At 40.9% G+C, this 15,445-nt stretch overlaps 3 protein-coding genes across 4 annotated transcripts in view; 2 read left to right on the forward strand and 1 right to left on the reverse strand.

The window, feature by feature from the left end:
• Positions 1 to 3,140, reverse strand: part of ric1 (RIC1 homolog, RAB6A GEF complex partner 1) — a gene marked incomplete in the record, with an annotated part of 34,522 nt that extends 31,382 nt beyond the window's left edge. The window contains 1 exon segment of the mRNA XM_035667844.1: positions 2,492 to 3,140. Coding sequence (XP_035523737.1) covers positions 2,492 to 2,632 — 141 coding nt within the window.
• A 1,417-nt stretch (positions 3,141 to 4,557) lies between these two features.
• On the forward strand, positions 4,558 to 8,108 carry exosc2 (exosome component 2). The gene is made up of 9 exons (XM_035667389.1): positions 4,558 to 4,973; positions 5,424 to 5,525; positions 5,671 to 5,716; positions 5,860 to 5,949; positions 6,082 to 6,147; positions 6,238 to 6,306; positions 6,465 to 6,641; positions 6,956 to 7,084; positions 7,707 to 8,108. The coding sequence occupies exons 1-9, from the start codon at positions 4,852 to 4,854 to the stop codon at positions 7,785 to 7,787; spliced, it is 882 nt and encodes a 293-aa protein (XP_035523282.1). The 5' UTR covers positions 4,558 to 4,851; the 3' UTR covers positions 7,788 to 8,108.
• Positions 8,109 to 10,322: 2,214 nt separating this feature from the next.
• Positions 10,323 to 15,445, forward strand: part of abl1 (c-abl oncogene 1, non-receptor tyrosine kinase) — a 30,304-nt gene continuing 25,181 nt past the window's right edge. For both annotated transcript variants that reach the window (XM_035667739.1, XM_035667740.1), the window contains exon 1: positions 10,323 to 10,605. In XM_035667739.1, coding sequence (XP_035523632.1) covers positions 10,479 to 10,605 — 127 coding nt within the window. In that variant the 5' untranslated portion in view covers positions 10,323 to 10,478. The remainder of the gene's footprint in view (positions 10,606 to 15,445) is intronic.

Raw genomic sequence — 15,445 nt, forward strand, 5'->3', positions numbered from 1 at the left:
GGACCTGGTAGTAAAACGACGGCTAAACGCAATCCCAATCTGGGAGGGGAAATGGCAGATTTCCAATCACCTTAATTTACCAAACAACAAGAGCAACATGCAACAGTTTTAAGAAATGTCACAAAAATACTCTGTCTAACTTCAAGAGACTTCATGAGACTTTAATAACAGCTAGCTACAACATAAGCTACAACAGTCAAATCAACTAACCCATTACTGATGCTAAATCTAATTTTATATCACAATCCTTTTTTATTGGACTTTCCCCATTGTGGCACTATTAAAGGAATATCTTATCTTAATATCATATTGATATATTTTTCATATTTGTTTACTTTAACAAATGTATTTAAACTTGTTTAAAAAATAAAGTACTTTATAAAATGGCGTAAACAAAACCCTGCACTACATCCCCGTTGGGCTGGATATTAAACTGAAATGACACGATGGATGTAACAGATGTGAAAGTTGCATGTCAAGAGGAAGAAGTTGCTCCAATCGACATTCCTGACACGATGCGTTTCCTGGACGCCTCATTGATACTCCGGCAGGCTAACGTCTTAAGAAAGAGGGGAAGGAAAACATGGTCACATCCTCTGCGGGCCTCAGGAAATCAACAGTGACCCTGATCCATTGTTGCTTCGACTCAATAATACACGAGCGGAGTGGAACACAGGCATTTGTAAACTAGGTCCTCAGCGGCAGGTTATCAAAGCAAACAGCTCCTCTACGTATCAGCACGGCTAAATCTGATGTATTCAAAATAATAAAAATTCGGACAGGAGTATGTATTTCACAGCACAGGATGCTGCTCAGCTGCTGGTGCTGGCTCTAGATGCAGTGCTGAATGGGGAACCACCAAACATTTCATGAGGCATTCTGCATTTACACAAGATTTTTACTTTTACTTGACTTAGGTACAAGAGGTCCGTGGTTATAAATGGCAGGACAAAATGATCTGTCTGGAAGTTAAAAAAAATTCTTGTGAGCAAATGAATAAATACAGACAATGGTGATAATAACATCTCATCTGCAAAAAGTCTAAATTGCACTGGACTGTTCCACGTTTTGTGTGTATTCGTATTTGTCGTCACTATAGGGTACTTTTTATCGTGTATGTCAACTTGTTTTGCTCCGTTGTTATGGAAAATATGATCATCTTAAAAATGTTATTTGCAAGAGCATTTCTCTCTTCGACAAACCCCTTACAGCTTTTTATTTGAGTCGTTTTTCCTCCCAAGTCAGACCGTGAACGTCACCTTACTGATCACACAATGATTCTGAGCTAGCACAGATGACTGGTGGTCTCTTGGCTCTACACAAGCAACTTTAGGGGCCATACTGTAATTAATTTAGCCAGCAGTTTGGGACATGGCGGTGCTTAAAAGGGTTTAAGATTTAGTGAGGGAACTGGTTTCAGCATAGGGGCCTTTTTATTGTGAAGTCATATCAGTTAAATTCATGACTTACATTCTGCTGATAAATGTCTTGGCTTTAGATTACCTGTAAAAACCTCTCCTCTTGTTATAAAGACCATAATAGATACAAAGGAAGCGAGAGCAAGTCCACACTGGCCTTCAATTACACAGAGGCTATTTAGAGAAAATATAACCCATCAGTATACAGAATGTCACTTAGGAGCAACATTATTTCCAAACCACTATTAAATATTGTTTTCTCTGTTATGCCGCTGTGGAGGACAAACTCCAAATTAAAGGGAGCAAATGATGTGTTGGCATGATTGCTTCACATTAATAATTTAACTCTGGCAGCCTAAAAGATATTGAGTTCAAGTTGAGTTGCTGCCTGAAAGAACACCACAACAACATGCGGTGAGTGACTATTTGTTATGAACACAATTGGAAAGCCCATGCTGATAACAACTTTAAACTTTAAACCCTTGCAAAAAATAGAAAATGTCACCAAAAAAAAAGTACTGAATGTACCCGAGAAACTCAACCAGTTTACACTTCCCACAAGGGGAAACCGACCTGTGCCTGACACACAGCATTCATCAGGTGAGCTGGGAGGGTGAACAGCCACCAGGTCATGAACGAGGGAGTAAATGAGGGATGCAACGTGATGATGAATTGTACTACTATGCCTTCATACGCATCACACGTATGCGGATATACTCAAGCCGTTGTGATGCGCAACAATGTCACCTGTCGTCTATGTAAGTGTATAGGTGGCACCGTGTGAGCACACCAAAGCTCGCTCATCACTAACACCCCCGTTGCTCTCTCTGTTTAGCGATGATCCTTTCGATAAAAACACAGGGCAGGCGGCCAGACTGCCACGCAGCAGCGCATATTGTGTTAGAAAATAAAGGACGGCGGTGGCAGACGGTGAAGTACTCAGGTGCACTGTGTGCAAGCGTGCTTCACGTAAGCTAAGATGACCGTAGCACTCACTGCGCGCATTGTTTTTGTCCGTGCAGCTGAGTTCGCGAGCGGGACCGGACCGAAGCTGCAGGTTAAACTCAACTTACCCGACTGAACCAAACGCTGAGCTGAGTCTCCGACAGCACGGCGAAGTAAAACCTCTGGGAGCTGGGCTGGATGTGGAAGGGCTCTTCTTCACTCCTGAGCGGACAAAGCAGCCTCCGGGGCCAGCCGGTTAGAAAATACATGACGGCAAACTCACTCCAAACTGTGTCGCAATGCCAGACCGTCGGTGTCCCTTGTTCCTCCTTAAAAGTCTTTTTTTAATCCAACTGAGTCATGGGTGCTGTTTCCGAAAAAGAAAAAGAAAAAAAAAAGAGAGACAACTTTAAGTGTGTACCCGCAGTCCAGCGCTCACACTGGTCGGGCTATCGGTCCACGAATGCCGTAGAGAAAGATCCCAGCAGCCGATGGGGATACACAGCTAACCGTGGGCTAGCATTGGCTTTCCAACTTGAAGCTAATGAGCTGTCCAAGGCAACGACTAACCGAAAACAAAAGCAACCAGGCCCGCAGAGACACCACGCAGCACCAAACAGCGCACCGCCGCGGACAAACCGGTCGATTAACTCTCGCTCCCGCCGCCGTGTCAATTGTCACGGTGTCTGGACCAGCGGCGTTTAATAGCGGCGAAGCGTCCAGGTTGTACTCCTCTGTGCCTCGACGTCGCCATCTTTACAAGAGTCGCTCCGACTCGAAGCTGATTGGCGACGGCGGAGACGTTTGCGTGGTGTTGACATCTGACGTCACGTCTCCGTTACGCGAAAACATCGTTCGAACCGGTTTCCGTTGACGGCGACGCGGCTGGAGGGTGACACCTGGTGGCGACAAGAAACGGTGCAGGGTTCAAGTTCAACGATGTTTATTGTCATAGGCAACAAAAGAAAGCGAGTTTCCTGTGTGCAGTGAAATGCTTTCTTTGCTGTCCACGCTGATACCGACGCACAGTACAATAGTAGAATACAATAAGTAACAAAAAACACACAGTATTAGCCGATAATAGAATAGTAACAGGACAAGTTTAGCGCGCATAAGTAGCAGTAAGTAAAAATGATTAAAAATAAAGAACAAGATATTCAGTCATTTTGTTTAAGGGTGTCCAATGTGCGCAGTGGTGGCTCCGATTGAGCACTGTGCCTGAGAGTGATGGGCAAGGTGAGGTTTCGATAGAGAGCGCCAGTTGTGCACGAAGTACAGGGCTGTAAGGGTGACGAGGTGGTACATTGATGTGACTCCTGTCAACTGTTCAGGAGTCTGATTGCAGAGGGGAAGAAATGATTTTTGAGTCTTGTTGTGTGAAGTGTGAAGAAAGTGTGAAGGGAAGCTCATATCCACGGTCACCATCACAGTGTACTGAACTACAAGCTGTGCAATGTGACTTCAATTATAAGGCTGCAATCTGTCTCTCATTAGTTCATTTAATGATTTCAGTTCAAGAGGACTATGAAGACTATGAAGTGGACCGCTTTCTATACTAGAAATACAACCACTGCACTGAATGAGGACTCCTCCATGCGTACATTATCAACTTAAATGTGTATATATTTGTTATTTTATTTCTAAATCAACTTAAATATGTGTGTTTGTGTGCCTGTCTACATGGTTTAACCTGTTATATTGTTAACCTGTGCAAAACACGTTGACACGGACTGCTATGGATCAATTCAATTTAATCTTAAATATAAATAAACCAACAATAAATGCAGTATTAGTATAGTATTAAAATAGTGTGGCAAAATTATAATATTCTGGGTATATAGCTGAAATTATGGAGTTCATATATAAACTTCTTATTTTTAAAAAAACACACTCCTGTTAGGGTTAAGAGAAATATGGGGTAATTGTTATAAGAATTAGACTGAGACATGTGTGAACCCTGTCAGGAGAAGGTGTTCAATATATATACAGTCAATGGTTCAACCATGCTCTCATTCATTTCATTTTTCATTTTCATTTTCATTTTGAAATCAAGAGAGTTTAAGGCAGAAATTAACGATTCCGTACGGTACTAGGTATAAGTAAGTGTTTTTCTTTACTTCTTTACTTACTTCTTTTCATTTTTCTTTACTTTAAAAGAGAAATACTGAATAGTTAACACACTGTAATCTGTAGTACACCCTTCGGAACTGTAGGTGGCGGTAATGAGGTTAGAAGACAGGAAAAGGAAGAAGAATTTTGTTTCTAGTTTAGCAAGCGTAGCAAGGTGGCTGATAGATATTACATATATACTTTATTTTCCATTTCTTACACGTTCTGGACTTATTAAGTTATGTTGAAACTACTAAGTTAGTAACATTATTTAGACAAAGACTCGTGCTTCAGTAGGTGGCGGTAAAACAACGTATAGCTGGTGTCAACTGCCAGGGAGGCAAGAAGAAGAAGAAGAAGCAAAAAAAAAAGAAGAAGCATGGCTGCTGACATGAGATTACCAACTATTAGAAAACCAGTGTCCCTATCAGGCTCTGCTTTCGACCGAAAGGATCTGGTGGTGCCCGGCGATGTTATCACTTCAGACACTGGTTTCATGAGGTAGGTACTGGTCGGTCCACTGGTGACCGGCTGCTGCCTGTGGTGGACACACCATGTTGTCATAGTGGGAAAGCGAGAGCAGCGTGATGATCTTTGGTACTGTTTTTTTGTAGTGATCCCTTTTAAAGCTAGGTCAGGCTTGACTCCCAGTAAAACAAAAAAAAAAAAAACACTGGGGAATCTACCATAATGTGGATTTGAAGTGACACCCCCTAAAAAATGGTAGCTGATTTCAAAAGAAGGAAGTTTGTGCTGCTTGTAATCTAGACCATAATAATATTTTTAGCTGTAGCCTGTCTGATCTCCCATTAACAGTGGTCAGTGCTTTGTGACACTTTCGTGTTGTCTTTAAGCACTATCTGGTAGCTCATAGTTAACCCAGCTTTTTTCTTTACCACATTCCTGTAGTAGTTGTATTTCTCATTATCATTGATTATCATTTATCTCCAGGGGTCATGGTACCTATGTTGATGAAGACAAGCTGACGGCTTCAGTCGCCGGAGAAGTACAGAGAGTGGACAAACTGATCTGTGTCAGACCGCTTAAGACAAGGTAAGTGATTCAACTGAGACATCTTCAGTTTAAAAAGTCAAGTGGGCCTACTGGTACTGACGTATGCACAGATTTGAATTGGTTTATGTACTGCTACCTTTGCAGAAGTTATGTAATTATAATGTTGTACTTTATTGAATTGCAGGTTCAACGGTGAAGTTGGAGATGTGGTGGTTGGCAGAATCACAGAGGTAAGGCTCTGCCAACACATCTTCTCATATGTGATGTTCGTATAATGTGTCCTAAAAATACAAGGTACAAGAAGCCGATGTCATTTTGGCTAGTAAGATATCAGTTCAACACGTGGATGTTTTTATCTTTGTGATATGTGCAGGTACAACAGAAACGGTGGAAGGTGGAAACAAACTCCAGACTGGACTCCGTTCTTTTGCTGTCTTCTGTCAATCTGCCGGGAGGAGAGCTGGTGAGATGCTCGTTCTGTGTTCTTAGCACCATCATGAAGGAGAGGGGAAATGGGCTTGAACTGGGAAGTTTGTTAAAAGCTCACTTTTAGTTATTGTTGTTATTAAAACGTTTGTTTGATTTTCTCTTTCAGAGGAGACGATCAGCAGAAGATGAGCTCACCATGAGAGAATACCTTCAGGAGGGCGATCTCATCAGTGTAACTCAGTTTATTATAATCTGCCATTGGCTGCTCCATCTTTTTACTCTCACTTACGATGTTCTTGTTGGTCTTTTCCTGTACTTTTAGGCAGAGGTGCAGTCTGTCTTCTCAGATGGAGCCCTATCACTTCACACCCGTAGTTTAAAGTATGGAAAAGTAAGTTATGCCAGTGTATATATACAGAGTATAGCTATAATGATACCTTCAAATAATGGTTCATTTTGGGGATATAATCAGTGCTACATATCTGTAATTTTCAACATAGCCACTAGTCTAGAAACTAATACGGTTCTTTTACTTTCTCTGACCATCAGTTGGGCCAAGGAGTGCTGGTGCAGCTTTCTCCTTCTCTCATCAAGAGGCAGAAAACACATTTCCACAACCTGCCATGCGGTGCATCTATCATCCTCGGGAATAACGGCTTTGTGTGGTTGTATCCCACACCGGAACAGCAGGAGGAAGAGGCTGGGGGCTTTTACACCAGCCTGGAGGTGGGAACACAACTCACAAAGAGCAGTATATCATAGTTTTATCAGTCGTTATATCGCTGCATACACTCTTGGATTTAAATTAAGAAGTTAACTGAAGTTTGGAGGTGGGAATAGAAATATTATAAAAAATACTGGTATCCACATTTTGTTTGAGAAATGCACCTAATCTTGTTTAGATACACTTACTGGGGAATCTGCAAGTAATGTGCAAAGAGGAGTCCCTTTAATCAATTTAAATCTACTGCATCCAAATTGTATTCTTGTGTCTATGTTGAACTTATTTGTTTGTGCATCTCTTTTCTCTGCCCTTTCAGCCTGTCAGTCTGTCAGATCGAGAGGTGATCTCACGGTTGAGAAATTGCCTGCTGGCTTTGGCTGCACACAAGGTCCTTTTGTATGACACCAGTGTTCTCTATTGCTATGAAGTTTCAGTTCATCACCAGGTAGGAAGCAATAAGATTAAATGTGATGCACTGTAGTCACTTATTTCAGTTTTAAGTAGCATGTGATTGTTTTTTCATTTCACCCACTGCCTCACAAATGTAAAGCAACGGAAATGAAAACATATTGAAATAAAAAAGTGGACTTTTCCATGATGTATTGTGCCATCTGGTGGCCATATTGGAAATCTACAGCAACAATTGTTATCAGTACTCAACTTTGACTCTGATGTGCTAAAACAGACATGGTTGATTTCATTGCCTTTTCAGGATACTATCAGCATGTTAGTTCATGTGCTATCACCACATGGTTGTGAACACGTGGCACACTTCATTGTTGATATAGACCTTAGTTTGAAAGGTTTTTTTGTCCCTTACTAATAACCTAACCACAAAAAAACAAAACTAAATGTATTTACTATTAATGCTAAAGTAGAATTGCTGCATTCACAAATGTGAATTATAGATAATTATTTTGTTTGTTTTTAGTCTTGATTATTTGTCAAATTTTGTTGATAGAGCCATAGGTGTGTACATATTGTTAACCAGGATCTATACAATGTTTGTGATGTCTGAAACCGTGTGTTTGGTGTAAGAGATCTGTAATTCTTCGCTGTCTCTGTAGGTCAAGGACATCTTGAAACCAGAAGTGATGGAGGAGATTGTAATGTTGACGCAACAGAAGCTGTTGGAACAGGAAGGTTAAAGAGCATAAATCCTAACCGGGACCTTGTACACAAAACCAAGATCGCATCAAGCAGCTACGTCAGGGACCACCTACTCGAGGGTCGAACGGGCCTTTTATTACAGCGCCCCTCCTTTTGTGACAGTCTGATGATCATCTAACATAACTGCTGATTATTGTTTGACTGCTAAAGGGAGGGATGGGTAACTTTTACTTTTCATACATTACTAGACTTGCTGTTCTTATGATTTACGGAGGTATATTCAAACACTTTTTTATAATGTGTGGTGTTATACAAAAAAAAAACTTTTGTATGCAATAAATGTTCTATAATTTTCAGTACTTCTCAGTGTGGTTTGTCTTGTTGAAATATAAGTTTTAGTTCATGTATTTATGCAATATTTTTCTATCAGCAGTAGCAGTAATGTAGATGTATAAATTTTGGTAGATCTGCAAATCTTAGTTTTTGTAAAATAAGTCAGTACTGCCTTATACTGGTAAACTAAAATGGGGAAAATGGTAAGGGAAAGTCTTTTTTTATACTTGAATTACATTGGTTTGTTATCAGTATCAGTGTACATAATTTCAAAAGATAGGATGTTCATTTATTTCCAATTTAATGCATGTGAGTTGTGGGAGCAAGTGCTATTTTCCCTTTAAAACACTACATTACATTTAAATTACAACACGTAAGTTACACACCTTTTGTTAAAACACAGCAGCGTGCAGAAGGGCGTAAACTCAAGAGACTCTGACGTGAACTTCTCTGTGAGCATGCTCTCTGCACTGTCGTCCTGCACTCGCAGCATAATAAACCCTTTAGCTCTGTACTAGCCCACGCACGCACGTGACGTCAGACGTCGCCCCTCCCACATATTTCTGTAAACCACCTTGCGTATGGAAGTATGGCGGCACCGAGTACACTACTACTGCTCGGCCAAAGTTTATGGCTCAGATTTTGACGTGGAAGCGATGAATAAGTACGCGAGCCGAGGGGTCGCTAACGAAGAGCTCGGAGACTGTAAACAGAGGAAAGGGCTTGCAGAAAGAGTCGTCGGTCTCTGGCCGGCTGAGTTTCCTCCATTTCTCTTCACCTCCTTGATTGAAGTGCCTTTAGCCCGGGTACCACAGGGGAAGAAACTCCGCAAGACGGGAAGAGTGGACACGGAAGTTTGAAACAAACTGAATACTCTGGCTTTGGAAAGACTACTCTGCAAAGCATTCACATGGTGTGGTCGGAGGTGCTTTTCTGAGACATTTACGTGCACTTGTCCGACGTTTATTGCCAGCGTGTTAACAGCGACCCAGCGAAATCCAACTGTTGAGTGCTCAGTGTGCATTTAAGGGTCTGGGCGCTGCATACCACCAGCTAACGTTGGTTAGCCTCCATGGCTACCTTCAACATTAGCTTGAGGTCGCCAGATAACCAACGATATACATGTTTCTGTGGCCGTGTAAGTTTCTGTTTACACTTTACTGCATAAGTTTGTAACTGCGGTGCAAGTTTGATATATGTGGTCCGCCGTTTCCACTGTTGTGCTTATTGTTTATGATGTAATGTTTTTGACATTTGGCAAAAATAAGTTGCCCAGGCATAACAGGAGTTAATGCTCTGCTGCAAGTTCCAGTGTTTGTATGTCTCCGATATTTTTTGTATCGGGCGCTTTGTTGTTGCCAATCAAAGCTACATTTCTTTATATTTGTGGCTGTAGCCTGAAGTATAACCTACTGCAATTTACCAGCGTTGGCTTGACATTTAAAGAGCTTGATTGGCATTCAAAAGAGGAAATTTAGTGGACGTCTATCCTGGTTATAACAGGGAAATTGGGTTGTGTACAGAAGGAGAAGCACAGGTACTGTAGGTGTACTGACAACATAGTTTAAAAGAGCATACTTGCATACATACCTACAGCAAGTTTAGCATACAGTGAATTATTTGGCAGGGAAACTGAGCCAACATGTTTTCTTAGGCTGGTTGTAATGTTTATTTCAGCCTTAGAGCTCACGTTTATTTCATCTCTACCTCATTGTGAGGGTGTTGTTGCAGTCGAGGTTCAAGCCAGGATCATACGTACACTTTGTACGGTGTTTAAATGCTGTTTTAAAGGCCCAGTGTGTAACATTTAAGAAGATATATTGGCAGAAATGGAATATAATATGCATAGGTAGGTTTTGACTACTGTATAATGACCTGAATATAGGAATCGTTGTGTTTTTGTTACTTTTGATTGAGCTGTTTTTATCTACAGAGGCGAAAGTGAGCTGCCTTTCATAGAGTCCGCCATGTTTCTACAGTAGCTGAGAATGGACAAACCAAACACTGGCTATAGATAGGGATTTTCACAAGTTTTGTTGCCACTGTAGTTTCTCCTACAGACTTAACAGCCCGTTCTCATTCCCAGGTCTTCAAATACAGACGCGAGCTGTGTTTAGTTAGTCGCAATCTGCAACTCTGCCGCTAGATGCCACTATATCCTACACACTGGTCCTTTTAAAGAGTCGTACCGCTCTTTAAAAAATCATTCCTGATTTTTTTTTTTCCCCCTCCAGGTTACTTTGAAATGCCTTTCTTCAACCCCTGAAGCACTCAGAATCCATTAATGCACGATAAACAGAGACATACTGGAGTAATACGGATCTGCATAGGTGACCTGCATCACCCATACTCCAGGAGAGGACAGAGCCGGGGCTGCTGCCTGGCACCCTGCCCTTATGGGGCAGCAGCCGGGGAAGTTTGTAGGGGACCAGAGGAGACCCAGTCTACCAGCCTTCATCAAGGGTGGAAAGAGAGAGTCGTCACGCCATGCGACAAGGCCCTTGAACGTTTTCGATGTGCACGGTAAGAATAAATGTTTCTGATAAGACCCTTGTAAGCTTATCATTGACAGCTGATTCATTTGTCGAACTCAGTTTGCTTTGTTGTATAGGTGTGTTTAATGAGAATGTCAGGGATCAGCATAGCTGCCTTTCGAGCATCATGTGCCTCAACTGGCCAAGGCTCAAATACTATGACACTTTTATGTCTTGTGCTTCCCCTAGTCTGTCTGCTATTTTACTTTTCAGCAAAGTAAGTTACATAATGAAAATGAGTGGACTGGACTGACCGTTGTACATATAGGGGATAAAAGTGGATGGTATTCACTGTTGTGAAAAAGCTAGAATCCAAGATGCAGAAGATGTTACCAAGCATAAATGGAAAACACGAGAGTACAGATTAACACTTCTGCGGTTGCATCATCGAGAATGCAGCTTGCCAGATGAATACCAGACTTGCTTGCACAACCTGGAGGAGAGAAAGTGGTGTTCACTTCAAAGCATGCTATAATACATTTTAAATGCTGATAATCAAACTTACCACACAATAATAATAATAATACTAATACAAGAAGCAGCCCACAAAGCCACTATTTGCTGTCAAATCTGACACAGCGTGACCTGAGAGATGGTATGCTGAGTCTTTAGCCTTGATTTGTCCCTTGTTTTGTCTTTGTTGTGACTGGTTGTCACTTGACCAATACGGAATGCGACTTGTTTTGTAATGCTACACAACCACTCATGACTTACTGCTGCTAGCAAGGCGAGCTTTAATCAAGCATACAATGTAAACTGTAACCAGTATGGTTAGTTATCTTGGCAGCAGTGTCCCTTACTGATACATCCACTGTAATGTTGTTTGAAATATTCTGAGCTCACTGACAGACTAGTTTCTGGTACTGACTAAAGTAAACAAAACCTCCTGTAAAGCCTTTTATTTCAAAAAGCGAGCTGTTGAAAAGACCATCTGCATTTGATTGATATTTACTGACAAACAAGTAACTTTTATTGTGTTTTTTTTTTCTTCTGTTGACTTTTGATTAGAATTAATTCCTGTTTTGATCTGGAAATACAGCTGGGTTGACAGTAACAGTTTAGTTTAGAGTTTAAACAAATCTTTGGTTTTTACATTTATAACTTCTAATATCTATTCCATTTACATTAAGGAGTACATTTTTACTTTTTAAACTTTTAGGCTCTGTATTTTATCATTTCCAACACACTGCCAATAAAACATCTGTGCAGTATTCCCCCCACGCTAAACAAACAGTAGATATTCCATTAAAAATTCAGCAGTATAAGGTACCAGATAGACTGTGGAGCTTTGAGGTTTTCCTTAGGGGTGTAAAGGGATAGTTTTTTGGCATATGGTGGTTTACGTTACTCACTGACATTGATATTGATGCATGTATATTAGCTTAGGCTATTGATCCTGTGGTTGGAGATTTCCCAGCCATCTGTTTGTTACACAGAAACGAACAGCAGCCCATAATAAACACATTTAAGCCTGCAATATTAAAAACGTTTTAGGACATCCATAAATCCAGTCTGACAGCCTTAGTGTATTTGATTCTACCGTTTCTGAATCTATTCAACAAACAAAAGGGTTCCACAATAAAGAGAGGACTTAGGTAAGATTTAAACAATTAACTAACTTCCCGTCATAGTGAGTCACAGCAGTGCTATGGGGGGAAGTGCACGAATGGCTATGCACCATGTGGCCTGATCATATGGACAGAGGATGCTATAGGACAGCTTTAAACCTAGAGTACACAGTACAACACAAGTCTATCTGCCCTTTCTGTGCTAACCCCTGCTCTTACTATGTCTGCCTTGACTGAAAAACAGATGGAGAAGAACCAATCTTTAAAGAATACCTCCACACCCATGACGTTAAAAGAGCTTTTGTAGTGTGGCAGAGCTCAATAGTGCCTCCTCCTGTGTTTGTACAGGATGGTATAGTATGTATAATGAAGTGCAATAAGACGTACTGGACGTGGCGGAGGGCCCACAGGCTTCTGCAACTAACAGCTATTTGCATTATCGTTTCATCTGCAGATTTTTTTCTCAATGAATGTTTTTGTCAATATAATGTAAGAGAAAGATTTCCAGAGCCCAAGAGGATATCATCAGATTACTTTTGTACTTTATCTACTTTCCAATCAACAGCCCAACATAAAAAGAGATCCTATTTATTAACATATAAGACAAAAAACGGTGTCAAGTGAGTTGCTGGAACCAGGAAATATTTGGCATTTTTGCTTGAAAAATAACTGAACTGAATAATCAACTGTTGAAATGTTTGCAGATTAATTTTCTGTCAATCAACTAATTGACTAATATTTTAATATAGATATTTTCATCTCCATCTGAAAACGATCACTATTATAGTGTGCCTGCCATTTTGTAGTACTGTACAGTTGATTGTGCTAGCTGAGAGGTAACTACCATCATGCATTGTGCAAACAGGGGAAAAGGCAAGTTTAGATGGCTACAAGTTAAATGGTGAATGGTGAAATAGTAAATGTTGTCAGGCACAGCCATGGTAGCCAGCCACAAATGCAACTGAAACATGGCCCTTTCTGAATGAGCTAATCACGCACACGCTCCATGAAAAAAGCTTTGTCACTGCACACCTCAGGGAGCCTCTGGGAAGGCTAGCCTGCTGCTGGCATTGAGCCTCAGCGTGCTTTGCAAAGCAGTGACCCAGTATCTACTGTATCAGACTGGAGATAGATGTCTCACCTGGTGATGTTTCTTCCTAGGCTTGTTTTATCTTTTAACCCATGATCATATAAAGCATTGTGTCTGTTTCCTGGGTTTTAGTCTTTAGGTTTTGTTCTTTCTAATGCCCCATCAGATGATGTTCTTTAAAGAAAGGCAGTACACAGGAAACCGACTTTCATGGCTTCAATCATAACCCGTAGAACCAGTGGTGACATCATCAGTTACTTTACCTCTAGTTTTGGCTTATGAAAGTGCCTTCATGGTGGTCTGTCTTCTGTTGCCCAGAATAGTAGAACACACAATATAACCAAGGTACAGGGAGGCTTATTCCCTACCGTAAATAATGTATTTATGCCCATAAGCTTTGACTTCTAACCGTCTCAGTTTTGACACTTGATAATTAATCAGTGGGGGGTTAGGACAATAACACTTTAAAATCTAGAAGTGGATTTCTATCACATCAGTTTTTCTATCAAGACATCAGTGGAAAGTATTGGGAAGGTAAACAGAAAATATATTTATCAAAGCAGAACAAATGTTGAGAGAGAGAGCTAAACTGTTTTAATTTTTTTTAAATGATAATTTGCCATTGAACCGGATGCATACCATGCATCCAGCTAACTGATAAGTTTACCAAATGTGTCTGTAGGGCTGTGATTGCCTTGGCAGGAATACTTTCCACTGACTCTAAGTCTTGCATAACACAGAGAGGGACAGGACAGGGAAGGTCAGAAAAACAGAATGAAAGCCTTTGCCGGTAAATGGATCAAATTTGGCAAAAGGTCAGTGACATGGGGCGTACTCGTTTTCCCTTTCTGCCCCTTTCCTCCTGCGATGAGCAGGTTAGACCCTGAGAGGGGGATGTGAGTCATAGTGCAAGAGGGCAATATCAACACAGGATTTTACATTTAGGTTTTTTTTTTTTTTTGTCTTCCCCTGGTGAGCCCCAGCTAGTTAACGCTGGGCTAGACAGCGCCATGCTGCTTCTCAGCAGGCAGGTTCAGACCTCTGCTGCATGCAGCTGCCTGGGAGGGAGACAGAGGCAGTGAAGGGCAAGCAAAGACCTGTCTCTGCTCTTGGCACCTCTGTGTGCTGTACAGTGGGGAGGTATGATCTCACTGGCTAGCTAGCACAGATTATAAGGCTTGAGAAGGGTAGTGGATTTTTGGAACCGTAACTCACACACTGTCTTCGCCAGAACTTTTTTTTCTGTGCATGGTCTGGATAAACCAAGTATCCCCTTGAGTAGAGAATGGACCTCCATGGTTAACGGACTACATTACAAACTGAAGTAGGTTACCAGGCCTGTTTTAAGAAACAGGTCTGAGCACAACACAAGAGTCTACTTGATCCCTTCTTTCAAGTCTAAAAATCAAGTTTACTTGTAGATACAAAAATACATCCTGCATTGACAATAAGTGTGTTCAACGGTAGTATTATAGCAAAAATATGTCATACGTCGGGAATGTCTCCTTCCTCCCTTAATTTGATTGTCCACTACATAGGACAACAATATGTTACAACTGGCAAGTCTGGTATGTTTTGACTGACTGAAGGAAGTTGGATTTGGAGGCTGGAAGGTTCAAAAGAAAGACCATCTACGTTTTTAAGGCTCAAAGCAATATAACTTTAATTGCTGTGGCCACATTTCATGGTTAAAGAGTAATTTGCCCCCTTGTGGTAACCATTTTCATTGAAATATAATTATTTTGTAAATGTTATGTGTTCTCATTAAGCTATTGTATAGAGTATTCACCTAATATATAATTTCCCATAGTGATCATGATGGTACACTATAATTAGAGCATGTTTATTCAGTGTTACCTTTGTGTGCATATTGTCTAACCATGTGTATTTCCTGTCAGGTGTTCAGAAATTAGCGATGGCCCAGAAATGCAGTCCCCCAGTAAAAAGGCAAAGACATCCTCAGTCAACTTGTTTTTAAGTGAACAGATACACAGACAGGCACAAATGCTGCACAGTCCCATGCCGTGTAGCTTGTAGGGCTGCACAATGAATTGAAATATTATCAAAATTGCAGTACGGCCAAGTGCAATATCCAAATCACAGAAGCTGCAGTTTTTTGATAAAGGTAAACAGTATGACAAAACAGCACTGTACTGTAGTCAGAGATGCAA

This window comes from Morone saxatilis, unplaced genomic scaffold (assembly GCF_004916995.1).
Source record: "Morone saxatilis isolate NCDOM2014 unplaced genomic scaffold, NCSU_SB_2.0 Contig21, whole genome shotgun sequence".
Classification (NCBI taxonomy): Eukaryota; Metazoa; Chordata; class Actinopteri; family Moronidae; genus Morone; species Morone saxatilis.